At 42.7% G+C, this 26,321-nt stretch overlaps 1 protein-coding gene across 4 annotated transcripts in view; it reads left to right on the top strand.

Annotated features, from left to right (window-relative positions):
- Positions 1–26,321, top strand: part of ANKRD17 (ankyrin repeat domain 17) — a 109,864-nt gene that overhangs the window by 27,071 nt on the left and 56,472 nt on the right. For all 4 annotated transcript variants that reach the window (XM_079949175.1, XM_079949173.1, XM_079949172.1 and 1 more), the window contains exons 2-5: positions 12,901–13,054; positions 14,396–14,552; positions 17,155–17,302; positions 22,159–22,306. In XM_079949175.1, coding sequence (XP_079805301.1) covers positions 12,901–13,054; positions 14,396–14,552; positions 17,155–17,302; positions 22,159–22,306 — 607 coding nt within the window. The remainder of the gene's footprint in view (positions 1–12,900; positions 13,055–14,395; positions 14,553–17,154; positions 17,303–22,158; positions 22,307–26,321) is intronic.

Genomic DNA, 26,321 nt, shown 5'->3' with positions numbered 1-26,321 from the left:
TTCTTCAAATAGGCCTTTGGCTGATTGACACCCAGTGCCCATTTAAATGTGTTTGTAGGAGGGAGAGTGTTACATGTTCGTTCTGTTCTTGTTTTTATTAGGTACCGTATTCTTCGCCCCACAGGACGCACCGCCCTATAGGACGCACCTAGTTTTTTTTTTGGGGGGGGAAATAAAGAAAAAAAAATTTTCCCCCCCCAGGCACGGGGCTGGCGCGGGGGAAGCCCAAGCTTCCCCCCGACCCCAGCCCCCGGAACAGCCTGCTATCCGCAAGCCTAGGGAGCCGCGCCGGTCTCCCCAGGCTTGCGGACAGCTGTGCGAAGCCCGGGCGCGCTCTTCAGCACGCCCAAGGCTTCGGAATGCAGGCAGCTCTGCGCAACCCTCCGGAGCTTGGCGCGGCTTGGCGCCGGGCTCCGAAGGGTCGCGCAGAGGTGCGTGGACTCCAGGAGGGCAGGCAGCTCTGCGCGACCCTCTGGAGGCCGGTGCGGCTTCGCGCCGGGCTCCGGAGGGTTGCACAGAGCTTCCTGAAGCCTGTATTCACCCATAGGACGCACACACATTTCCCCTTCATTTTTGGAGGGGAAAAAGTGCGTCCTATAGGGCGAAAAATATGGTATTTTGTGTTTCTATTTTGTATTTTTATGGGGTGAACTGCCCTGAGAACTTTGGATGAAAGGCGGTGTACAAGTTTTACTACTACAGTATTACTACTACTACTACTTGAGTAATCCACTCAATGCTTTGCCTAAGGTTGAAGGCAGACCTGCTGCATGCCATCTTAAGACTTTGACTAGATGCAGATTCCATGACTTCAAAGTTGGCCAAAAGCAGTTAATGATAGCTGCTGGATAGGATGACTGTAAAAGGGGAATGGTTTATTGATGTAAGGCAGGGGTCAGCAATCTTTTTCAGCAGGGGGCTGGTCCACTGTCCCTCAGACCTTGTGGGGGGCCAGACTATATTTTGAAGGGGGAAAATGAACGAATGCCTGTGCTCCACAACTAACCCAGAGATGCATTTTAAATAAAAGGACACATTCTACTCATGTAAAAACACACTGATTCCCGGATCATCCATGGGCTGGATTTAGAAGGCGATTGGGCCGGATCCAGCCACCCGGGCCTTAGTTTGCCTATCCCTGATTTAAGGTAAAGTTGATCAATAGCTACTAGCTATGGCTGCAGGTGGCGCTGTGGGTTAAACCACAGAACCCAGGGCTTGCTGATCAGAAGGTCGGCGGTTTGAATCCCCGCGACGGGGTGAGCTCCTGCTGCTCAGTCCCTGCTCCTGCCAACCTAGCAGTTCAAAAGCAGGTCAAAGTGCAAGTAGATAAATAGGTACCGCTCCGGCGGGAACGTAAATGGCGTTTCCGTTCGCTGCTCTGGTTCACCAGAAGCGGCTTAGTCATGCTGGCCACATGACCCGGAAGCTGTACACTGGCTCCCTCGGCCAATAAAGCGAGATGAGCACCGCAACCCCAGAGTCGGCTATGACTGGACCTAATGGTCAGGGTTCCCTTTACCCTTTACCTTTATGGCTGCTGTAGGCAACCTACAGTTTCAGAAGAAGTATGTCTCTGGAGTGACAGTCGCTGGAGAGCAGCAGTGGGAAGAGGCTACTTGTGGACTTAGCAAAGGCATGTGGTTGGCCAAAGTGTATGAAACAGGATACTGTTCTAGATGGACTTCTGTTCCGATCTGGCATGTTGCAGTGCTTATGTATTTTCTACCACTAGCTACATCTCCTTGTTTTGCAGTGGAGGTTGCTCCTGAAGGTCTGTTTTGATTAAGACAAAACCTTTCTTGCTGCTTTGCCTTGCTGGAATGTGAAAGTTCTTTCTAGAGGGGAAGCACATAACTGAACACACTCAACCTTGTAGTCAAAACAAGCCGTTCTGCCCTAATGTTAGAAATGCAAGAAGGAAGTATGAGGGAGTTGGTTACTTTATTTGGGGATTATTTATGCCCACAGAAATTTGCCCTAATACACAAACAAAGCAGACAGTTGTCTTTCTATAAGGCAAGTTGCATTCATAACACTTAATAAAAAATTATTATCTTGGGGGCATCCGCTTTAATATGGAGTTTGGTAGAGGGGTTCTTAACAAATTTTGGATTTTTCAGCTGGCTTCTGAAGTACAGTCAAGTAAACGAGCATGTGAATGCTTAATTTTTCATTCATATTAATTGTATTTGAATTCTCATGAAATGTAATAACAAAAGCACCAATCTAGCCTTGCAAGTGGCTACAACATTTAGTAGGCCTACATCGCCTTTTTACTAGACAAATTGCCTCATAATTTTATTTTATTTTTGATACACTGATTGTGTATTTTAAGACAAACAGCCAATTATTGCTTGCTGTAAGTGACTATTATAAGCTGGGTGTTTTTTTCTTAATGTACAGACCATTGTGTTAGTTAGAGAGAACAATGTTCTTAGTGGGTTGATTTCTAGAGCTAAAATGTTAAGTATACAGTTCTTCATTGTCACATCTTTGTATATTATAGAAGTGGTTTTGAGATAAGGGTTGTATCCAGAGCCAGTCCTCCTCAGGGTAGACCCATTGAATTAATTCAGTCTGATTGGATACAACCATAATATGTTATGAAAAATGGCTTCCTTGGGTGGGTGCCTCAGCAGAAAAAGACATGTTTTAATGTTAGTTGTACATGTCAGATACACTCTTCAAATTAGTTAAAACAGTTTTTGTTGTAATAAACGAGAAACATTTTAGGGGCAGTCTACCGAATATTAAGTATACACATTTTGTACTACTGGACTAGGATACGATCAGTGTGGGCTAATATAAAATTATTCTATCCTTTGTCTAGGTGAATCTAAATGATTTTTGAAATAAAATGACTGTACTTTATTCTGAGGGTACATTCTTGGACACTGAGCCCCTAGTGGGCATTGCCCTAGGCTCTTTTTGTGATGCTAAATCCACGCTGTGCAATGCATGCTGTGAATCTTAGCGTATTTGTTCAGAAGTAAAGTCCAACACTGTTCAGTGGGACTTTCTCCAGGTAAATGTGCATACTGCAGATAACTCAGTCTGGTGAATTTTGTAAACTCAGGCTTCATCTAAGTTGATAAATGTGATAAACACATGAAAAAGCCTATATACTTTTATTCTTTGATTCATTTCACAGCTTTTGAGAGGTTTCTCAAACAATTTGTTTTCAGGTTCAAAATCCAAACAGCTGTGCATGTGTGGGTTTTGATATTTAGATGCCTGTTTTAATTTCCTGCCCAAGAAATGTTATTACTAAAATGACATAGTTGTCAGTTTCTCAGTGCAGAGTCCCTGAATGACTAACATTTTTTGTTGGATGAGATTTCGTAGACGAGAGTCTATTTATCATATGCAGTCTTTCCAAGATGGATTGTTGAAACTCTCTGGCCATGTGGTTTGGAAAAGCTGTACTCTGGATTTTATAATGAAACTATTTTTAGCGTATGGGATTATTCATTTAGCGTGCTGATAATGGTGAAGATAGTTCATGATTGGATTTCTCCTTTGCCGGCTTGCATGACACATGATATGGTACAGTCATGCTTTCACAAGCACATGCCACTTTACTCTAAATGCCTGCTGAGAAAATCCATAATTTGGTAAGCTGCTGAGCAAGTTTTACATGAATTATTGGTTGATAATATTGCCCTAAAAAAAGTTATTTTTTTTAAAAAATAATATTTATTAAAGTTTTGAAAGTTACAGAAAGAAAAAAGAAAAAGAATTAAACATAACAAAACCATACAATACAACCCAAAAACAAAAATATTACATATACATAACAAAAATAAAACAAAAACAGTTAAAAAAAGAAAAAAGAAACACAACCAATACTTTCAATGTTATTAACTTTCTTTTGCTTGTTTCAGCGACCTCCTCACACCTCCCTTTTTTGTATTCCACTTTGATTATTTGTTTCAGCAAATCCTTTCCATCTTCCTCAAACTTCTGTCCTATCATTTAACTTAACAAATTCTAACATTATTTTTTCCTTTAATCCAATTACAATCTATTATACTTAATTCTTTATAACATTTCTGCTAAGCCATGTAACTTCATTCCAACATCTTTCTAACATTCCTTAATTTTACAATATTTCTGTAAATAATCTTTAAATTTCTTCCAATCTTCTTCCACCGACTCTTCTCCCTGATCTCGGATTCTGCCAGTCATTTCCTCCAGTTCCATGTAGTCCATCACCTTCATCTGCCATTCTTCCTGGGTGGGTAGATCTTGTGTCTTCCTAAAAAAAGTTATTTTAAAGCAGTGAGTTGAAAGGATTTTAACTGTTTAAAAAGTGTTTAAAAGGATTTGTGGCAGGTCTCCTGATTCATAGAACACTTCTTAAATTCCAACTGTTTCTGAGTAAAAGCTTGGACTTTTCATTCACCATGTCATTCTAAAACTGCAGTTCATATTTTATTCAGAAGTAAGCACTATTAAGATCACTAGTCCTTACTTCCGAGTAAACATGGATAGGATCTGTAATATATGTTGAACATTTGGTTAATAATATCTTTTATTAAGCCAGCTGAAGTACAGTCTATACATTTATGTTTGAAAGCTAAACAATCTTGCAAATAAGTTATATTACTTCGAATGAATTTTCTTCAAAAATCTTAAATCACTAACCGAATCTAGGAGCCTCATCAAGGTAAGGGGAGAAGCATAGAGGCTGTATTTTATTTTATATTTGTTGGTATTTAGTACCTCACAGATCATACCAGGAATCTGAAGTATTAGAATTGAAGATGTTTTTCTTAGTGATTTGCAGACCAAAAGAGAGAACTGAATTCTACTCCATCCCCCAGCACTAATTTTTAAGCTGGAATCCCTGTTTCTTCCAATTGATTAGTACAGATAAAATAAGTGAACAAATGTCCTCATGCACCTTGTGAATGTGAGCTAATCAGCACAAACAATAGTAAACTTTAAAGCCTGCCTGTGCCTTATCCTTATCTCCTCATTTCACTCAAGTCAGAGAAGAGGGGAAGATCACTCTCATGAGCGGGGAGGAATGGTCACTGTTGTGATTGCGACCATGGCATTTGTGGAATCCTTACTGGAATGTAACTTTGGCTTAAATGGTATTGCTCAAGAAATGGCTGGTCCACTTGGTATTGCCTCGTATTGTTAATGCCAATTCTATTCTTAAAAACCGCATTTATCAGACCATTAATTTAACTATAACAATACCTCTATAATGCACCCCCCTCTAATTTATAAAACAGAGTTTTGGAAGTCTATGCAAGTAACTCACTCATGAAGAATGGTAAGGAAATCCTTGTGATCTAGGCCAATCATCTAAAGTTGTCTTAGGGCTGGGACCTTCCTCCAACCCCAGTCTTTTAAATGGGTTTCACTCTTCTTCTTCTTCTTCTTCTTCTTCTTCTTCTTCTTCTTCTTCTTCTTCTTCTTTTCTTTTTAGGATGTAACTTTCTGATGACTGTGCCCTGGTGTGACTCACCTTACAAGGCCAGTGGTTTAGACCTATGGAAACAAATTACCTTTAGGCCCCAGAAGGATGCTGGGTACATAATACAAAATTAGAACATATTTGTCTGCACACCTTTTTAATTGTAAAATTTGCATTAGGTGCTACCAGGGAGTTGGGACAGTTAGGAAGACCCTTGCTAATTAGAAGGGGTCCTCCTTAAGTCCCTGCTGTCATCTTCTAGTGAGGAGATGTGGTGCCATCTGAGTTGGACAAAACACTTCCCTCTATTATACAGTTCAGGGCTTACTATTGTGTTAGAGCTATTATTCCAGCCACATTTATATATACAATATATAAAGAACTCTTTGTTTTCTCAACTGTCATTTTGGATTTTGTCATGAGAATCAAATTTGTGTAGCATAACTTGGGGGAGTTAAGGGGGTTTCTAAGTTGCATACTGCATTCAACCACCCTACACTGGCTTTTTATAGCAGCCTATGGGTTTTCGTTAACAATCCCAATAAAACTTATATGCTGCCCTCACAGTTGCAGAAATTTGAGTGTTGAGGCACAAATTTCTATGTAGATTTTAGTGCTAAAGCAGTTGTTGACAGTGCACACTTATTTGCATTAAGATTTACTTGAATAATCTGTTTATGCGGAATCTGTCAGAATCTGACAACAATCAAAGGTTCCTGAGAATTCCAGCTAGCTATTATATTTTCAGCTTTAAATACATGTAAGAATGTTGGTGGCTTTTGAAAAAAGAATGGGAGCTTTTCTGCTTAGGGATAGTTTGTATGACTAGGTGCTCCCGTCCCCAATCACATTTTTTCACTTACATTCATTTCATTGATCATTGCCAAAAGAAAAGTGAGGTGCATATTTTACAAAAGCAGCAGTAGTGAATAAAGCATGACATTTGTATGCATTCTGAGAAATAAATTGTTTTGCATTACTTAGTAATTGTTTAAAAGTTTAGTACCAAATTGTAAAATCTTAAGACGTATATACATAACGTGATATTTGCAGAATGTTGCTTAATGAACATATATTTGGGTTCAAAATGTGGTGTGTTTGGTGCAGAATTTGATTTGTGTTTACTTGGGTCACAAAATATCCTGTATTAAAGGAAATAAACTTGTATAGATGAGGGATGATTTCACTATACTTTGCTCATTAAAATTGTTTCTTACCCATACTTCATCATAAGGTCCTAGTTACAACCGTATAATCCAGTGACAAAGGAGTTCAACGAAACAATTTAAAACAAGTCAAAGAATGAACAAATGGAGGTAGTCCTACAGAAATCACATACATTTTACCTGTCAAAGGCCCAGAAAAATAAATTGTGCCCAAGAAGGACCTAATTTTGCATGCAAAGCTATTTACCTGAAACCACACTCAGTTGTCTCACACCTCATGTCATGTGTGGGGCACATTAAAAGGTAAAGCCTGCCTGCCAAGCAATGGTGTTCATTTGCATGCAACTTGAAATCACACCACCCCAGCAAAGAAAATGGGCTTTGCAATAGTAGGCAGCTGCTTCCTTTGCCTGCAAGGTTTGAAATCAAACTGGGGGCAAAGGAACATTTTGTTTGCAATTCAGGCTGGTCTGTAAAAGAAAACACTTGAACTGATGCCATGGTGATGTCAGGTCATGGAGATCTGCCACTCTCTCAGTGTGACTCAGGAAGTTTGGCGAGGTCAGGATCTGGTCCACTGGCTGCATCCAGTCCCCTACTCCTGTCCTGAACAGTTGATGCTGCACTATGTATTAGGAGGCAGGCTTTGTTCAGCAGGGATCACTCTGAGGGCTGAATACAAGGCTCTTTCATGTGACTGCCATTTTTTAAAAGCAACAAGGTCAGAAGCAATCCCATGCAATATGTTCAGAGTGCTCACTTAGAAGCACAGAAAGGGTGGATAAAGCAGTCTTGGTCATCCCACGTAGCAACCAGGACTACCTCCTAGAATCTGTACAAGAGGCTATTTCCTTTCTAGTCTTAATTGGGCGTTGCCCTAAAGGGTGGTGGTGGTAAGGGAAAGCTTTTAGGAAATGACACATGGAGCCGCAGACAAGATAGCTGCTATATATTGCTCTGCCGAATGTCCCACCGTTCTTAATTTAAAGCTGTATTTGTTTGCACAGCAGTCGCATCATAAGACTAAGCGCCAACTTCCAGCCTTGTGGAGAGGGATAGCTGCCTCCAGGGGCATGAAAGAATGAAGAACAAGCCTCCTTGCAGCTTTTGAAGCACTAGCCGATCCCATGTTAAGAGAGTCTAAACCACAGAGCCTAGGGCTTGCTGATCAGAAGGTCAGCGGTTTGAATCCCCACGACGGGGTGAGCTCCCGCTGCTCGGTCCCTGCTCCTGCCAACTTAGCAGTTCAAAAGCACGTCAAAGTGCAAGTAGATAAATAGGTACCGCTCTGGCGGGAAGGTAAACGGCGTTTCCATGTGTTGCTCTGGTTTGCCAGAAGCGGCTTAGTCATGCTGGCCACATGACCCGGAAGCTGTATGCCGGCTCCCTCAGCCAATAAAGCGAGATGAGCGCTGCAACCCCAGAGTTGTTTGCGACTGGACCTAACGGTCAGGGGTCCCTTTACCTTTACTGAGAGAGAAGGTATGCATTCTTCCTTTTCCTAAGAAAGAGCAGCCAGGCTACAAGAGAGGTTAAAGCCCGGTCCAGTTTAAAACAGGTAGACCTCATTGTTGCTGCTTTGGGTTAAGTGCACCACTACTGTATGGGGATTCATAGAATCATAGAATCATAGAATCATAGAGTTGGAAGAGACCACAAGGGCCATCGAGTCCAACCCCCTGCCAAGCAGGAAACACCATCAGAGCACTCCTGACATATGGTTGTCAAGCCTCTGCTTAAAGACCTCCAAAGAAGGAGACTCCACCACACTCCTTGGCAGCAAATTCCACTGTCGAACAGCTCTTACTGTCAGGAAGTTCTTCCTAATGTTTAGGTGGAATCTTCTTTCTTGTAGTTTGGAGCCATTGCTCCGTGTCCGCTTCTCTGGAGCAGCAGAAAACAACCTTTCTCCCTCCTCTATGTGACATCCTTTTATATATTTGAACATGGCTATCATATCACTCCTTAACCTCCTCTTCTCCAGGCTAAACATGCCCAGCTCCCTTAGCCGTTCCTCATAAGGCATCGTTTCCAGGCCTTTGACCATTTTGGTTGCCCTCCTCTGGACACGTTCCATTTTGTCAGTGTCCTTCTTGAACTGTGGTGCCCAGAACTGGACACAGTACTCCAGGTGAGGTCTGACCAGACCAGAGCAGAATACAGTGGCACTATTACTTCCCTTGATCTAGATGCTATACTCCTATTGATGCAGCTCAGAATTGCATTGGCTTTTTTAGCTGCCAGAGGAGAGTCCACAGAGCACATGCTGGGCTGCGGCCCCATTCACAGTTGCTTGCAGCCTGATCTACCTTGTATTTCAACTTTTTATATTTGCACTGTTAAGAGGAAGCTACCGTTAAGCACCTTATATCTCCTGTTGTGCAGTGTCAAGTGATTTGGCCTGTTATGTGATTTCTCCACAGAGTGAGGAAGCAGGTCCAACTAAGTTAGTACATACAGTGTCGTTGAAACGTGGTTTTTATTTATGTCCATGTTTTGTAGCTGCACAGAGAAAAAACACTTTAGGCACCCCTGCCATCTCTTCTTTCTGGTCCTTCTTTTATGAAGATGAAAGCAGGGATCCTTTTTATTTTATTTTAAACAGCTTACCAAGAAAATGACCTTGATCTTTGAGGCTGTCATCCTTCCTGCACAGGAAGCCTTTATTTGGCAATGAGATTCTGTTCTAATGCACAAAGGCAATGAGAGTGACAGTACTTGCTGTGGTAACTGGGCATTCAGCTTGGAACAGACCTTGAAATCTCCCAGGTGATGTTTTCTAAGCCTAGGTAACTAGGTCTCTAACAGGATCTGGACGTTAGACCTTATCTCACCATTACTTGCCACATCTGAAATACATTCCACTTGTAGATGGAATAGGGAAGTTAAAATTGAAAGTCTGGTTAATAGCGTCTGCTGTATCTATTTGTTTCAGGAACTTTTTGGTGGATTGTGAGGCAAGCCTGCTAGGATTCTTCCCTCACTTCATGTCCCAAAACTGCAAAACTCTACCTGCTATTCCAGTGCACCTTCAATACTAGCGAATGTATTATGACATAAGCTTTCATGTACAGGAGTATTTACCTGCATCAAATACTACTTTCTATCAGCAGTAAGGGTGATGTGGAAGGAGCACTTAAACCCTAGACTTGGGACCTCTCTCTTTTTCCTGCAGTGGAGGAGGGGTTCTATGAATGGGTTGTCTCCTCCCAACTGCTGCCCTAGGAGGGAAGATGCAAATGAGCAGGGCTCACCTGAGGGGGACAGACAACCTCTTCCCAGTTCACTTTCTGCCCGTCTCAACCCTAGGATGTGTTTGGCTTGACTGGCTGTCAGCTTCGGCCCTTAGGAGTCCTAAGCAGTGTAGGGTTTCAGAGGTGAGCTTGGAAATGGTCTAGAAACCTTTCAAAATTGACTAGGTATGTTCCTGCCAACCAGACTCAGTATTTTGAACAAACTGCAGCTTATGAAGTCTTCAAAGGCTGCTCCCCCCACAGCACACATTGCAGCAGTAAATCCTAGATGTTGCCAGAGCCTACAGCCGTGGCCATTGTATCTTTGAAGGAGAGGCTGGCACACTGGCCATAAACTGCTGAAAGGCATTCCTTGCCAAGGTGACTACTTGGTCCTCTGGTGGTGCAACTTGATCTCGGAGTACTGCCAGGCAGTGATCTGGATCCTTTTATAGGGAGTGCAGTTTCATCTGGGTCAGGTTGAGCACCATCTCCCTGGATGGGCAGATCAGCTACCCACAGAATCTCCATCTTCTCAACTTTGAGTTTCAGTTTATTGGCCCTCATGCAGCCCATTACTGAGTCCAGGTAGTCACTCAGCATTTTGACTGCCTCACCTGACTCCTGAAAGAAAGCTGAGTGTTTGGGGAAGCTTTTAATATTTGATGGATTACTGTATTTTAATATTTTGTTGGAAGCTGCCCAGAGTGTCTGGGGAACCCCAGCCAGATGGGCGGGGTGTGTATTATTATTATTATTATTATTATTATTTATTATTATTATTATTATTATTATTATTATTATTATTAATAATAATAATTATTATTATTCATTTGCACTTCACTCCAAATCCTTGAATAATAGCTCCCAGCAGTTTCATGGAGATGTTGCATACTAGGGGTAATATCTGATGCCTTCCTTCACTTAGGATAAGGATTTATGCTTCCACAATAGAACTTTGCCCCCCCTCCCTATATGTACCTTATAGCCTCCCAAAATCTGCTCCGGAAAACCCCTAGGACAGATTTAGTGGGCGTGCAGGGGGAGTTCTGCTGCACAAGGGAAAATCCTAGCGCTGGTGGAATGAGATGGAACTGGCGCTGATGGAACTTAGCTCTGTTTCTGAAAGAATCATAGAATCATAGAGTTGGAAGAGACCACAAGGGCCATCGAGTCCAACCCCCTGCCAAGCAGGAAACGCCATCAGAGCACTCCTGACATATGGTTGTCAAGCCTCTGCTTAAAGACCTCCAAAGCATAATCGATGTTTATTAACCTATAAAATAAGTGATTTCTACTTGAATGGTAATTTATACAGAAGTGAATATTTTAAATAGAGTATTCCCAGGCTGAGATTATTTTACTGATTTTATTCATTTATGAACCACATCCCGTAAATAACTTTTGGATGTTTTAACAATGAAAAGCATAAATAAAAACAATTCAGGTCCAGTGCAGATTCAGACTGCGATAAATGTCTCCACTTAAAAGGCTTTTTAGTAAGGGAAAGTCTGCAAGAGGCACCGAAAAGGGTAGGAAAGAGGGCTCCTGTATTGGAAGGGAGTACTGTAGGTGCCGCCATACTAAAGGCCTGGTTCTACATTGTGCAGAAGGGACCTCCTGATGAAATGATATCTGTAAAATGAGCTTGAATTGTATAATATGAGAGAAGGGGAAAAACACGTTTCTATCTGCTTCCTCCACTCCATATATAATTTACAAGCTTTCATCATAGTTTGCATTAGTTGTCTTTCAAAAAGCCAGAAATGCTTTATCTTATTGTAAAGATGTTCCCAACTCATTTCAAGATGCCCAGCTCTACAGCATCTTCTTTGTGATGGGGGCAGCCAGAACTGCACACAGTTGTGGTTATGCCAGAAATTTGTACAAGAGCTTTACAATATTAGCAGTTGGGTGTTCATTCCCAATCCCTGGCATGAAATTTGCCCTTTCCCATGGCTGCTGTACATGGGACAGTATGTACTGTACATGGGCTGCTGTACATGGGCTATCCACCATGACCATCATATCTTTTTCCTGCTTAGTAACTGCCAGTTCAGACCCCTTCAATGGATATGTGAAGTTAGGGTTTGTTAGTGTGTGTTGACTTCTGTATGTGTCCCTTACTCTACATGGTAAACTCATTTGGACTTCATTGCTCCTTATTGTGTAAATAAGCTAGTAAATAATGCAGAAGATGAGATGAGCCCTGCAGTTATTCAATTAGTCTTAATCTAAGACACTTTGATGAGATCATGGCTCACAATGACTAAGGTAAATGTAAAGGTAAAGGGACCCCTGACCATTAGGTCCAGTCGTGGCCAACTCTGGGGTTGCAGTGCTCATCTCGCTTTATTGGCTGAGGGAGCCGGTGTACAGCTTCCAGGTCATGTGGCCAGCATGACTAAGCCGCTTCTGGCCAACCAGAGCAGCACACGGAAACACCGTTTACCTTCCCGCTGGAGCAGTACCTATTTATCTACTTACAATTTGAGGTGCTTTCAAACTGCTAGGTTGGCAGGAGCAGGGATCGAGCAACAGGAGCTCACCCCGTTGGGGGGATTCGAACCGCCGACCTTCTGATCGGCCACTCCTAGGCTCTGTGGTTTAACCCACAGCGCCACCCGCGTCCCTCACAATGACTAAAGTCCCTTACTAATGGGAAACTTTTGTTAGGCTAGAGATGGAGTGGCGTGTCAGCCGGGTGTTCAGAAGCAGCTGTGCATGGTGTTTCTAGGTAGGAGTGCAAAAGAAACCAATAAATTTAGAGACAAATAATAAGTATTGCGGTTAACTTTGTTGTTTTCAACCATGCTTGTATGGTTGTTCCCTGTAAGGGACAACTGCATATTCCCGCATTGCAGAGGGTTGGACCAGATGTTTCTCAGAGTCTCGATGAAATAAGTCCAGTGTTTTGGAAGCAAGTCTGTATGAATGCTTTGTATTGCCATTTATTCTCACACTATAATATAGCCAATTAGATACTGAAGGACATCATCAGCGTCTTTTGATTTTTGTCACAGCATTGCAAATAGAGTATGTGTTAAAACGTTTTCCTTCCTTTTAGGTGGAGTCCTTTATTTTGGATCAGGATGACCTGGAAAATCCAATGCTGGAGACAGCTTCAAAATTGCTGCTGTCGAGTACTGCTGATGGTGCTGATCTAAGAACAGTAGATCCAGAAACCCAAGCTAGGTTAGAAGCTTTACTGGAAGCTGCCGGTAAATATTATTATTATTATTATTATTATTATTATTATTAGTTTAATTCGAGTTTGGGATTTTTACATACATTATATTATCTCCTTCCAATTTTAAATTTCCCGTACAATGTTTTCCTTTCCCTCCCTCCCTCCCCTTCCATTGGAAGGGTTCAAACTATTATCCTTAGCCACGGGCATAGCATCTTTAGTTTCCACTGAATTTCTTTTGTTCCAGTAGTTTTTATCCATTGAAGATAGGAGTTCCATCTGTTCCTTATTGTGGTGGACTTGACCTTCCATGTTGTTTCCTGTGACATGACTGCAACAATGTCCGACTGAATAAGTTCAAACAAATAACTATTCCATAGTTGTTTATTATTATCATCATCATCATCATCATTATCATTATTATCATTATTAATATTATTATTTATGTACCACTATTTATTGGTAGATCCCAATGTGATTCGCAACAGAAAAATACAAAATGAGAACACAAAATACATAATAAAACAAACCAATAACCCCTCCCACAAACACACTTTTAAAAGCCATAGAATGTTAATCAGCTGAATGCCTGGTTGAAGAGAAACGTTTTTTGCCTGGCGCCTAAAGATGTAATGAAGGCTGCAGGCAAGCCTCCCTGGGGAGAGGATTCCACAAATGGGGAACCACTAATAGAAAAGGCCTGCCAAAAACTATTGATCTTAATTTAGATACTTCCTTACATTTGCCAGTGCCTTTTTGAGTTTTTAGGTTTTTAACAAAGCACAAACTCGTTTTTTACCCGCTTAACATTTGCACAAACTGTTTTATGTCGTTTTATGAGCAGGTTCTATTCATTTAATTGCTAATGCTGGTTTTATTTTCTGCCTGTACCTTGGTTGACAGACTTTTTTGTTATATCTTAAATGTTAAGTTTATTGATTTCATAATTTGCTTTGGAAATGTATTTTAAATTTAGAAACAGTGTATAAAAGGAGAGATTGTAGTAACACTATAAACACAACCTGTCAGTTTCTTTCTCATTAGGTCTATACATACTTGGTTGTGTGGAGATTCTGGTTTCTGATTCAAAAGTCAGAATCGAGGATTGGTAGCGATCAGTAGTAACCTGAAATAAGAAACTATAAACTCATTGAAGCCAGGAAGAATGTACTAGTAACTTTTAATATCCTCAAAAGATTGATCTCCGGTGAATTTTCACACTACATTTCCACCGCTGAAAGTTTGTTGGCCTTTCCTGATGTGATAAAACTAGTGTCTTGCTAGTATTTTGTATGGGCTCAAATGGTCTTTTTTCTTTTCTTTCCCATGCAAAAACTGCTTATCCACTGGCTTATTGATCTTGGAACAAAAGGAATAGGTAAATTATCCACAGCCGATGGAAAAGCCTTTGCAGATCCCGAGGTGCTTCGCAGATTGACGTCTTCGGTCAGCTGTGCGTTAGATGAGGCTGCTGCTGCGCTCACCCGAATGAGAGCTGAAAGTACAGCAAATTCAGGGCAGATGGACAAGTGAGTGTTTGCTTCGCCAGAGCCTGTTCTAACAGTCTTGACAGCTGTTCCTTGTGTTTCTGCGATGGTTGAAACGAAAGTGTCTGCTAAATTACCCATATTATTAATACAAATATTATTTCCTACTTGATCCATTTGGCACTAGGGATCTTAAGGAAGAGAAAGCAGTGCACTTTGGAATAACCTTGGAACCCCCAGAAGAAGGGGTGCACAAATTTTGGCATGTCTTCATAGTCAGGCATTGTTTGGGGTCACCATCAAGGCCCACTCTTAAGTCCTCTGGCAAATATCTTTCATGGCTTCTGCATTCTTCCCCCCCCCTCCCCCCAAGTACTCTGCAAATTGCTGAGAATTGAGGGAGGAAGATGTTTATACATTTGGGGCAGAGGTACCGTATATACTCGAGTAAAAGCCGAAGCACCTAATTTTAGCACAAACTTGGGAGAGGCGCAGCGCAGTGCATCTCCCAACCGCGGCTCCTGTGCCTGCCCTTGCGAGAGGCGGGCGGCGGTGGCTGGACCAGTGGTGAGAAAGGGCTCCTTTCGGGCTGCTCATCCCTCCACCGCCGCCACCGCCCGCCTCACTCAAGTATAAGACGAGGGGGGCTTTTTCAGCATAAAAAATGTGCTGAAAAAGTTGGCTTATACTCGAGTATACGAGTATATACGGTATGTGAAGATTGCTACTGCCAGCCCTATTCACAGGCCTAAAACTGTTAACATGATAGAATTGCGCGCGCGCTCTCTTTGTGTACGTGTATATACATGTATATCGCTGCACATGCAGGATCTATTTCTGCAATTTTAAAATTTCTTTTGTTGAAGATCCCAAGACTGTAGCCAATAGTATTGGTCTAGTTATTGTGAATTTTTTTCAAGATGTTCATTGAAGCTTTTCCTTTGTCTTCCTGTGTATTAGACCTTTTTTTCCGAAAAGATAATGCAAGACTTTGTTTTGCTAAAGTGTGTTGTCTTGTCTTGAAAGATCCAGTGGATGAGGGCTGCATTTAAAAAAACGACTTGGACTTCATTTTCCTGTCTCGTGCACAGTTTATGATTTGCCTCTTCAGTGCCTGCAAAATCTGTTTCGGACAAAAATATTGAAAGCTCAGATTGTGTTTTGAAACAATTCCTGCAGGAAGCCTTTAAGGAAAGGGTCTGAGCTAAGAGCTAGGTTTAAACAGTTAACAGTTGGAGGGGCCCTAGCTCCGTGGTGAAGCAAGGTACCAGGTTTGGTTCAATCTCAGGCATCTTCAGGTAGAGCCTGAAATGTCCTCTGCCTGAAGCCTTGGAGACAATACTGAGCTAGATGGAGCAAGGGTCTGTCTCAGTGTAAGAGAACTTCCTATGGCCCTTCCTAATGTGGCATATGTTTGAATACGAATTACCTAAAATAGAAGAGGGTGGCGAAAATACTTGCATTACAGTGGTGCCTCACAAGACGAAAAGAATCCGTTCCGCGAGTCTCTTCGTCTAGCGGTTTTTTCGTCTTGCGAAGCAAGCCCATTGACGGCTTAGCGGATTAGCGCTATTAGCGGCTCTTAGCAGCTTAGCGGATAAGCAGTTTAGCGGCTTAGAAAGGGGGGGGAGGAAAAAAACCCCGCATTAACTCGCAAGACATTTTCGTCTTGCGAAGCAAGCCCATAGGGAAATTCGTTTTGCGAAGCACCTCCAAAACGGAAAACTCTTTCGTCTAGTGAGTTTTCCGTCTTGTGAGGCATTCGTCTTGCGGGGCACCACTGTATAGTGTTTTTAGTAAGTAGCTTTTATATTCTAAGCCTCATGTCCCCCCCCCCCCATTTTCACCATCTGCGCTGTGCAGAGAGGGGGAGATTTTTTTTCCCTTGTTCTCCCCCTCCAAAAACAAGGTGCGTTCACCCAAAGTGGGAGTTCCCGCTGCGCTCTGGAGGCTTCAGGTGGCTACCTTGGAAGTCTGGAGAGCCAGAGGGGTCGGTGTGCACTTACCCCTCTCGCTCTCCAGGCTTCAGTGAAGGCAACCCGAAGCCTCTGGAGCGCGGCGGGAGTTCCTGCTGGGCTCCGCAGGCTTCGGGTTCCTTTCGACCTGCTCTCCAGGCTTCAGCGAAAGCAACACGAAGCCTCCAAAGGGAGCGCTCCCTCTGCGCTTTGAATGCTTCTCGTTGCTATCGCTGAAGCCAAGGAGCCTGCATTCGCTCCATAGGACGCACACACATTTCCCCTTCTTTTTTGGAGGGGGGAAAAGTGCGTCCTATAGAGCGAAAATACGGTAATAAGTTTGTGTGGATTGCTTAGTTCACCAGCAGATTTACCTTGGTGTAAATGACTATGTTAGATTATGAGAGGTCAGAGATGATTGGAGTTCTAATTGAAAGCTACTGGAGGGCAGCAGATTGAGTAAAGTTGACCTACACTCTAGTTATATTGCTAATTTTGGAGGAACCAGGGGCAAGTATTGTGATGACCACCATGCATCCTATAGTAATCCTCACCTTTGCTTTTTAAGGCTTACCTGTTGCATTTCAGTGTATCCAGGTGGCATGCCAGGTCTGTATTTGATGGGGACTGTATTTGATGCCACTTCAAAGCACTGGTGTATAACTATAATTTCCTCTTTCTCTTTATAGCCGCAGCTTGGCAGAAGCTTGTTCAGAAGGTGATGTAAATGCTGTGCGAAAATTGCTAATTGAAGGGCGAAGTGTGAATGAGCACACTGAAGAAGGGGAAAGTCTTCTTTGTTTGGCTTGCTCAGCTGGATATTATGAACTTGCTCAGGTTTGTACCTTATGCTCTATTTTGGCAGAAAATACAGAGCACTGGCATTTGACTTTTCTGGATTCATCTTGAACGGGGAGGGGGGCATTTTTAATTTTTACACTTAAGATGGTTAAGCTCACTGGTGTTTAAGAGCAGGGATAGCAAACTTCTGAATTGTTCTGTTTGTTGCTATATTTGTTGTTGTTGTTTAGTCATTTCGTCGTGTCCGACTCTTCGTGACCCCATGGACCAGAGCACGCCAGGCACTCCTGTCTTCCACTGCCTCCCGCAGTTTGGTCAAACTCATGCTGGTAGCTTCGAGAACACTGTCCAACCATCTCATCCTCTGTCGTCCCCTTCTCCTTGTGCCCTCCATCTTTCCCAACATCAGGGTCTTTTCCAGGGAGTCTTCTCTTCTCATGAGGTGGCCAAAGTATTGGAGCCTCAGCTTCAGGATCTGTCCTTCCAGTGAGCACTCAGGGCTGATTTCCTTAAGAATGGATAGGTTTGATCTTCTTGCAGTCCATGGGACTCTCAGGAGTCTCCTCCAGCACCATAATTCAAAAGCATCAATTCTTCGGCGATCAGCCTTCTTTATGGTCCAGCTCTCACTTCCATACATCACTATTTGGAAAACCATAGCTTTAACTACGGGCCTTTGTTGGCAAGGTGATGTCTCTTGTTGCTATATACCCCCCTCCAATTATTGTTTTGAAGGCTGAAGCGTTCCAATTTCTCTGCATATACTTATGAATAGGGATCTGCTAACAGGTCATCTGGACTTCGTGGGTATAGATTTTTTGCACTCAGATGCTGGGATGTCATTGATTGGGGACAGGACAGGAAAACTCGTGTGCATCGTGGAATCTTTAAGGAGCATATTGGCAGTGATTCTTTGCTCAAATGCGTACAAGATGGCAATACAATAACTTCTGGCAAATACATGCAGAATTTCATTTCTGATTTTCCTTTCAAATCAAATGGCAAAACTCTTTCCTCACACCCTAAATTAGATGTCGGAGAGCCTCCATAAAATAATTAAAGTTGCTTTGAGCACCAAATCCAGACTACAGTTGACTAGTTGACCACCCTGTGTTCTTCAGCTGCCTGTTACAGAATGCATATTCCAAAAGCGTCGCCTACATTTAGAGTAGGTTAGACCTGGAATTTTATTGGATTTGTGGGCTGGATGTTTGTTATATTATGATTTCTGGCTTTTTTTGATTAACTGTGTTCATTTTGCTTTCATTTTGTAAACTGCTTTGAGCTGATTTTAAGCTTAAAGGGGGCTAGAATTTAAGTGAGATGAGAGTGAACTGAGATACCCTCAGTTAATTAGAACATGAGGAAAGTGTAGATTTCCCTGCACCCCAGAATACAAACTCTTCCACCTTAATAATTAGTCTTTGCTTGAAATTTCAGACTTCAATGACGTTTCAGCCACCTGCCCTGCAACCTTGCAATCGGTCCTTGAGCTTCAGGGACAAGTGGAGGCCACTGCGATTGCTTCCCACGAATTTGCAGCGTGGGAGGGAAGAGACCTTGTTTGTCTCCTAGGGCTGCTTAGTGCTGGTATTGGCAAAGACATAACAATGTGCTCAAGGTTACTTGTGTGATAGCACACTACGTGGCAGATTGAAGAAATCATTTTCTCACAATTAGCTGTATTTTTCAAAATTCTTTCCTTTATTTATTTAAAGTCCTCTTTGGAGAAAAAAAAAATACCCTCTGCCTCCATTTAGTTCCTCCTTCCATCTTAAGGAGGTTGACTTCATTTTTAACATTATCATTTCATTTTAGTGTTGTTTTCTATTTTCTTTACAATTACATTTTCAAATGGTTATCATTTCTTTTTCAGTCCTTTTTATAAAATTATTTTTTTTTTATGATTAGTTCTGCCAGTTTCCAATTAAGTTTCCACCCCCCTGCCCCAAAAATTCTCCAAAGAAAAGTTTTGTTGCTTAGCAGTTATAGCCCACACGTTTCACTACTTCATGCTGTCTGCTGTGAGCTGTTGGTCTGGCACCGGATACCTTCATAAGGACTCAACAGTGATGGTTAATCTTCAGGTGAACGCTGACCTATTTATACTGATTGCAGCTCTATCTGCCACTTTGATGCCTTTGGCAGGAATTGGCAGTCCTAGTTGATCTTCGGCTGCTGGTGGCATTACGAGCAGCTTCCTGTTTAGCACTATTAATAGCGGCAAAACACACTTACAAAGGACACGTTTTGGAGGTTTTTTTGAAACTGTGGTTCGGGAAAATAAAAATTGAGGGAGCCCAATGAAGGTTGGTAGACAGTGAAATGTTTTAAGGGTGTGTGTAATTGTATACGTGCGGAATTTTGCCCCCAAATTGTCAAGGCTGCCACAAAATACACCGTATTTTTTGCTCTATAAGACTCACTTTTCCCCTCCTAAAAAGTAAGGGGAAATGTGTGTGCGTCTTATGGAGTGAATGCAGGCTGTGCAGCTATCCCAGAAGCCAGAACAGCAAGAGGGTTCACTGCGCAGCGATCCCTTTTGCTGTTCTGGCTTTTGGGATTCAGAATATTTTTTCCCTTGTTTTCCTTCTCCAAAAACTAGGTGCGTCTTATGGTCAGGTGCGTCTTATAGAGCAAAAAATGTGGTATATTAGCCCTGGGTTTGCCATCCCTGCAGCAAGGCATGTGAAAAGTATTTTACAGTGCACACAGTGCTGAAGAGACCTATATTGTCCTTAAATACATATCTGTTTCCTAGTCAAATGCAAATTCTGTATGAAAATGCTTTGTTTTGATGATGATCTGCATCAGAAATGGAGATTTCATGACCTTGATCAACCTTGATCAACTTCAGAGGCCTACCTTCACATCCCCAGTTTGAATGCAGTCTCTTCATCCTAGAGTCCTCTCAAAGATTCTGATGGCTCCAGTTGCTTTAGGTTGGTTCCTGATCTACTCTTATTCTGTGAATAAACTTCTAAAGGACATTGCTTTGACCATCTTTGCTTGAGTAGAGTCACTGTTTCCTATCTCTGTCTCTTCTTCACCTCTACTAGAACGATGATCTTGTGTCAAGACTTTCTCCTGGGGTGTGAAATGGAGTTTCGCACACACAGGCAAACATTACCCCTACGACTCCTAGGATTCCAGGTTCAGTCACAGTCCATTGAACTCAATCACTTGAAGGATCAATATGACACTTGAACCCAGGAATTCCAGTAGAGAAACCCTCAAATGAGGTGATCACAACAGATGTCAACCAAGTGAATGGTGTGCTCACTTCAAAAGCATTTGGGCTGTTAGATTCCCACACACACACCATAAAGGAGAAGAATATTAACATACTGTTACCTTTCCCTCTAGCCAGTTCATCTTCTGTAACCCAAGGGAAGTTCATTAGTTTTTGCTGATATTGTCTAAGGTTGCTTCAGTCTTTCCTATGTTTTTCACTAATTTGGTCTGCTCCTTAACCTTATTTCTTTCTTTGAAATAGTGGGGTGCTTTGCCAACTATGACTGGGGTATGAGGTGAGAGGCCCCATTTCCTCTGGATACAGAAAATGGGGGGCTGTTTTCATTGCCCTGACAAACTTATCCGAGGACTTTGTGCCATTTGCCTTGATAAGAACAGAATTTCACAGAAAAGTCCCAATAATTTCTCGGTTTTGTGAGCCTTTTTTGCAGTCGAAAAATCCACTTCAGTGTTGGGGGTCATAGCTGCAAAACGCAATAGAAGTATTTTGCCTTGTCAGAAAGCATTATCCTGAATAGGATTAGTTTTCATATTAGTTATATAGCACAGAATATAGGTATGGTCACTGCTTCTCTGCCCTTGCAACGCCCAGTCATATGTATGCATATAAGGGCAAGGTTTGCAAAGTTTATAGGGGACCAACTTTGATTTTTTGAGTGGCAAAAATAAAAAAGGAACAAATTCAGTCATCGCTGAATTAGCCATAGAATGGGATGGGAAAGAAGTTGAAAATTGGAGAGGAAACCGTGGGATTGCTTGTCTAGATCTTTCTGGGGGTGGGGGAAACCACCACTGTACTTTAATAATGTTGTCATTCCTGCGATGCAAACACTGCAGCAGCTGCTCCTTCTTCCCTGGGACACAGTTTGTGTAACGTAATGTAGCCAAAACACTGCATAACTGAAGCACAAACATGCCAATATACCTTCTTGTCGTTTAGTCGTGTCCAACTCTTTGTGACCCCATGGACCAGAGCACGCCAGGCACTTCTGTCTTCCACTGCCTCCCGCAGTTTGGTCAGACTCATGCTGGTAGCTTCGAGAACACTGTCCAACCATCTCATCCTCTGTCATCCCCTTCTCCTTGTGCCCTCCATCTTTCCCAGCATCAGGGTCTTTTCCAGGGAGTCTTCTGTTCTCATGAGGTGGCCAAAGTCTTGGAGCCTCAGCTTCAGGATCTATCCTTCCCATGAGCACTCAGGGCTGATTTCCTTCAGAATGGATCGGTTTGATCTTCTTGCAGTCCATGGGACTCTCAAGCGTCTCCTCAAGCACCATAATTCAAAAGCATCAATTCTTCGGTGATCAGCCTTCTTTATGGTCCAGCTCTCACTTCCATACATCACTACTGGGAAAACCATAGCTTTAACTATACGGACCTTTGTCAGCAAGGTCTCTGCTTTTTAAGATACTGCCTAGGTTTGTCATCGCTTTTCTCACAAGAAGCAGGCGTCTTTTAATTTCCTAACTGCAGTCACCATCTGCAGTGATCATGGAACCCATATATACCTACTGTACATTTTATGCTTGAAGGTTCTTGCACAGATTATTTTACAAGACACAGTAAGCACCCAAAAATGGCACCTAACTGAACCAGTCGCTTCTACCTCACCAGTTTTTTGTTCTCTCTGTCAACAGGTTCTCCTGGCAATGCATGCAAATGTTGAAGACAGAGGCATCAAAGGAGATGTAACACCTTTAATGGCTGCTGCTAATGGAGGACATGTCAAAATGGTCAAATTGCTGCTAGCTCATGGCGCTGACGTGAATGCACAGTCTTCAACAGGTAATGAATATGTTACAATTAAATATAAACGAAACGTGTCGCAACCTGGAAGCTGTACCGCATTTCTTAAATGAAGGAGTTCAGTATTTTGCTGGCTATTCAGTATTATACCATTTGGGGGAATTTCCTCAGTGCTAAGTTATCTCCAATCTGAAGAATTTTGGCAGCGATTGGTTGGCACTAGAGTGCAGGCAACAGAGATGTTGCCACACTGGAGCAAGGAGGTGTTTCAAAAAGAAGTGAGTGCAGAGAAAGGGGAAGGGAATTTAATGCACTGTTCTCCCTCATCTGGGTCAAGAAGGCATTATTTTTAAGATTTGCAGAAAACAGTGCAAAGCAACTAGGTGAAGTTGGGATGTGAAGAATGTGCAGGAATGCTAGCAGCTTCTCTGGAGAGCTGGCAACTTTGGTTCTGATGCTGGCAACTTTTCAGTTTCAATTCATTGCCCTCCCCTTTTTTGTTGTTGCAAAAACTGCACACACAAAAAACAGACATTGTGTGATCACATCAGGGTACACACTGGCCCCGTTTGCACTAGTTTAATCTGTGGCTCAGTGTGAATGAGATACAAGCTAGGGTAAGGTTACCAGATTTTAAAAAAAAGGAATCCGGGGACAATTATTTTTTTTGAAAAGTGAAAAAAAAGGTATTTTTAAAAAGGTATTTTTTTATTAAAAAAAAAATTAAGTAATATCTTCTCTTCTTTGGTCTCCTCCGTCGGGCGGCCTTCCTCTGGGCCCCCGCTTCTTTCTTGGAGCACTAGCCGCCGTGGAGTAGACTCGGTCCGGCCTTGGCTCGGCCACATGTCCTTGTCTTCCTGGTGTTCTCCTACCTCTGCTCCTCAGAGGTGGTGGCAGTGCAGCAAGGTTGGGGCTCCCCTCTTTTTTGTCCTTCCTCTTTCTCTCTCTTCCTTCTCCTTCTCCTTCTCCTCTCCTCCTCTTCCCTGCCTTGGCTCTGGGGTTTTCCTGGCCTGGGAGCGCTGCTGGGCGGGTGGCCGGGTGCTCTCATCCCAGCTCGATTTGGGTCGTGTGTGTGTCAGTGGTTCCTCCAGTTGTTGCGCTGGGTATCCCCAGTTCCCCATCGGCAGTGGCGGTGGAAGCTCTGACTGGCTTCAGGAGCTGCTCACTGCTGTGGTGCCCACCATTTTGCCTCGCCGGAAGTCCCCATATGATGTGTCTTGTGCCATTGAACTAATCACGCAACATTCATTCCCTACTAATAAATCTACAACACTTAAAATATAAACCCAGGGACGTTACCGTATTTTTCGCTCCATAAGACGCACCTGACCATAAGACGCACCTAGTTTTTAGAGGGGGGATGCAAGAAAAAAAAAATTCTTTAAAGGGAGTGCTGAGCAGAGCCTGTATGCATCCCAGGCTCTGCTCAGCGCTCCATTTCACGTGGAGCATGTGTGCGGCGCTTGCAGGCTTTTCCCCAAGGAGGGAGAAGGGCAGCCCGTCACTGACAGCCTTCTCCCTCCTCGGGGGAAAAGCTCTCTTTAAAGTGAGCGCGGCTCTTGGGGGCTTTTCCGGGAGGTGGGGGAAGGGACAGAGCGCGACTAAGCCAGAAGCTAGAAGAGCTAGAGGGAGTGCAGTGATCCCTCTCGTCGTTCTGGCTTCTGGGATAGCTGCGCAGCCTGCATTCGCTCCATAAGACTCACACACATTTCCCCTTACTTTTTAGGAGGGAAAAGGTGCGTCTTATAGAGCGAAAAATACGGTAACTGAAATCCGGGGGCATTCCAGGGACGGATTTTGTCCGGGGACAGATTTGTAAATCTGGGGACTGTCCCCGGGAAACGGGGACGTCTGGTAACCATAAGCTAGGGGCTACTGCTCAAAAGTTCCTGAGTTGCTCATTGCCCATTCCTGCTGCCATGCCAGGGAGGAAACCAACCAATCTGTGGGAAATGAGCAGCCAAGCCTTTCAGATGCATATTCTTGCTAGTTAGCATGAGGAGGGGCTGTATTTCTGATAGGCAGATCCTCAGACCACAGAAATACAATTGGTAGGGAGGGCTCAGTGTCGTGTCATTTCCCCTCCTCTCCAGGAGAATGAGGAGCAGAGAGTACTTTCTGTTCTTCTTTCTTCATCTGACCAGTGATAGATGCAGACATGCCTCTGCTTGCTCCAGCTACAGGCACATGCCTGAAGCTGATTATACTGTAAACACAAGTATGTTGCCTGCATAGCTTTCACTGCTACTGCTGCTGTGAACCGCTGCACGAATACAAAGTAAGTAAATCTTATTTTAAAATTTACTTTACCGGTCGTAGTCTGATTCTTCGTTAAGCGGCGAAGAAGGGGGAAGCCGGCTTTCTTCGTTAGGTGAACTCGCTGGATAGGAGGCTTTTCAGCCCAATTCCTGTGCTTCTAATTTTGCTGCCAAGGATGGGATTTCGAAACGCTGTTTAACCCACACATGTGGGGGCACGGAGGGATAAATTGCAATTAATTTCCTCTCCTACCCATTAAAACTCATCCCACACAGTCATGGCTTTACGTCATTTGCAGACTAACCTTGAAAAGAAGCCAAAACCAAACTTTGAGCAAACCAGTTCAAATGGCTTCGTATAGTTTACATACAGTGAGTTAACAGTGACCTCCAGATTCACATGCTTTATCTGAAAATTTACAGTGCTTCACATTATTTTTCTTAATAAGTGGTGTGTGCATTCACTTCATGTCACACCGATTAGTTTCCTTCCTGTTGTCTTTCTGTCATATGAGAAATGGTGAAATGTCTCTAGTTATCTTTTTTTCTAGCTTAACTTACAATTGAAACCACTTATTGGACTATTTGTTGTTACCCTTTGATTCAACCAATTGCGTTTCATGTTACGGTTCCCTTTAGTCTGTTTTTCTCAAGCTTTCTTGATAGGGTGTCTTGTGGGACTAGGTTAAAGGCTTTCAACTTGCTTTCTTGCTTTTTTTTTCAAAGAAGAAAACTTGGTTGCATTGGTACAACTTACTCCATATTTTCCCAAAGATAGAAGCCATATTTTCCTTCTGTGTACCCTTCTCCAGTTATCTGGAAGGTGCTCTCTAATTCTTCTTAGTCCTCTATCAATTTTCATTTCTGATAACTAGTGGATGGCAGGTTGAGAGGAGTTCCCTACCAGGACAGACTTTGCTCGTTTGCTCAAGACATCGATTCCATAAAACATATTTTGTTGCATAGTGCAAAATATGAGCAGGCCAGGGCTGAACTGATACTACCCTTAGCTGGTCCCTTTCCCGGGAAAATCAGAGGCTCACTATGGCAGGTTCCTACTGGAAGACCGGACAAATGTTAGAACATTAGCAGTGGCAAAGTTTTTATCGGTGGTTGCAAGAACAAATGAGCCCTATATTCTAAACAAAATGCTTGATTAACCTCAAGGTAGTCTGTATGAATTGTGTATCGATTTGTAATGATTTGTTGGGTCTCTGGACTGTAACAAAGATTGATTGATTGATTGATTGATAACTAGTTTTTTTTTCAGCAAACACTTCCAAAAATTTTGGGTTGAATAAAAAAACTGGAACTGAGGCAAGATGTGCTTGGCAAGATTTGGGACACTTTACCACCAGGCACCCCCAAACTCAGCCCTCCAGATTTTATGGGACTACAACTCCCATCATCCCTAGCTAACAAGACCAGTGGTCAGGGATGATGGGAATTGTAGTCCCAAAACATCTGGAGGGCCGAGTTTGGGGATGCCTGCTACCACTTTACTCTTAAGAGGAATGATCATGAAAACAAGAGTCGGTTTATTACCATTACTGGGACACATTTACTACTCGCTTCTCTGAGAGCTCAGGGTGGCTTAAAACAGAATTATCAATAATAAAACCCTTATAATACAGTAACAATAAAACTTCATCTCATTTATACATCAGTCAGACCTTCACAGTAATATACAGTGTCCAAGGCCTGCTTGAAAACAACAATTTTAATAATAATAATAATAATAATAATAATAATAAATTTTATTTATACCTTGCCCTCCCCAGCCAAGGCTGGGCTCA

This window comes from Podarcis cretensis (assembly GCF_951804945.1).
Source record: "Podarcis cretensis genome assembly, chromosome: 13".
NCBI lineage: Eukaryota > Metazoa > Chordata > Lepidosauria > Squamata > Lacertidae > Podarcis > Podarcis cretensis.
Note: the sequence above shows the minus strand (reverse complement) of the source record. Positions and strands in the feature narration are given on the sequence as shown.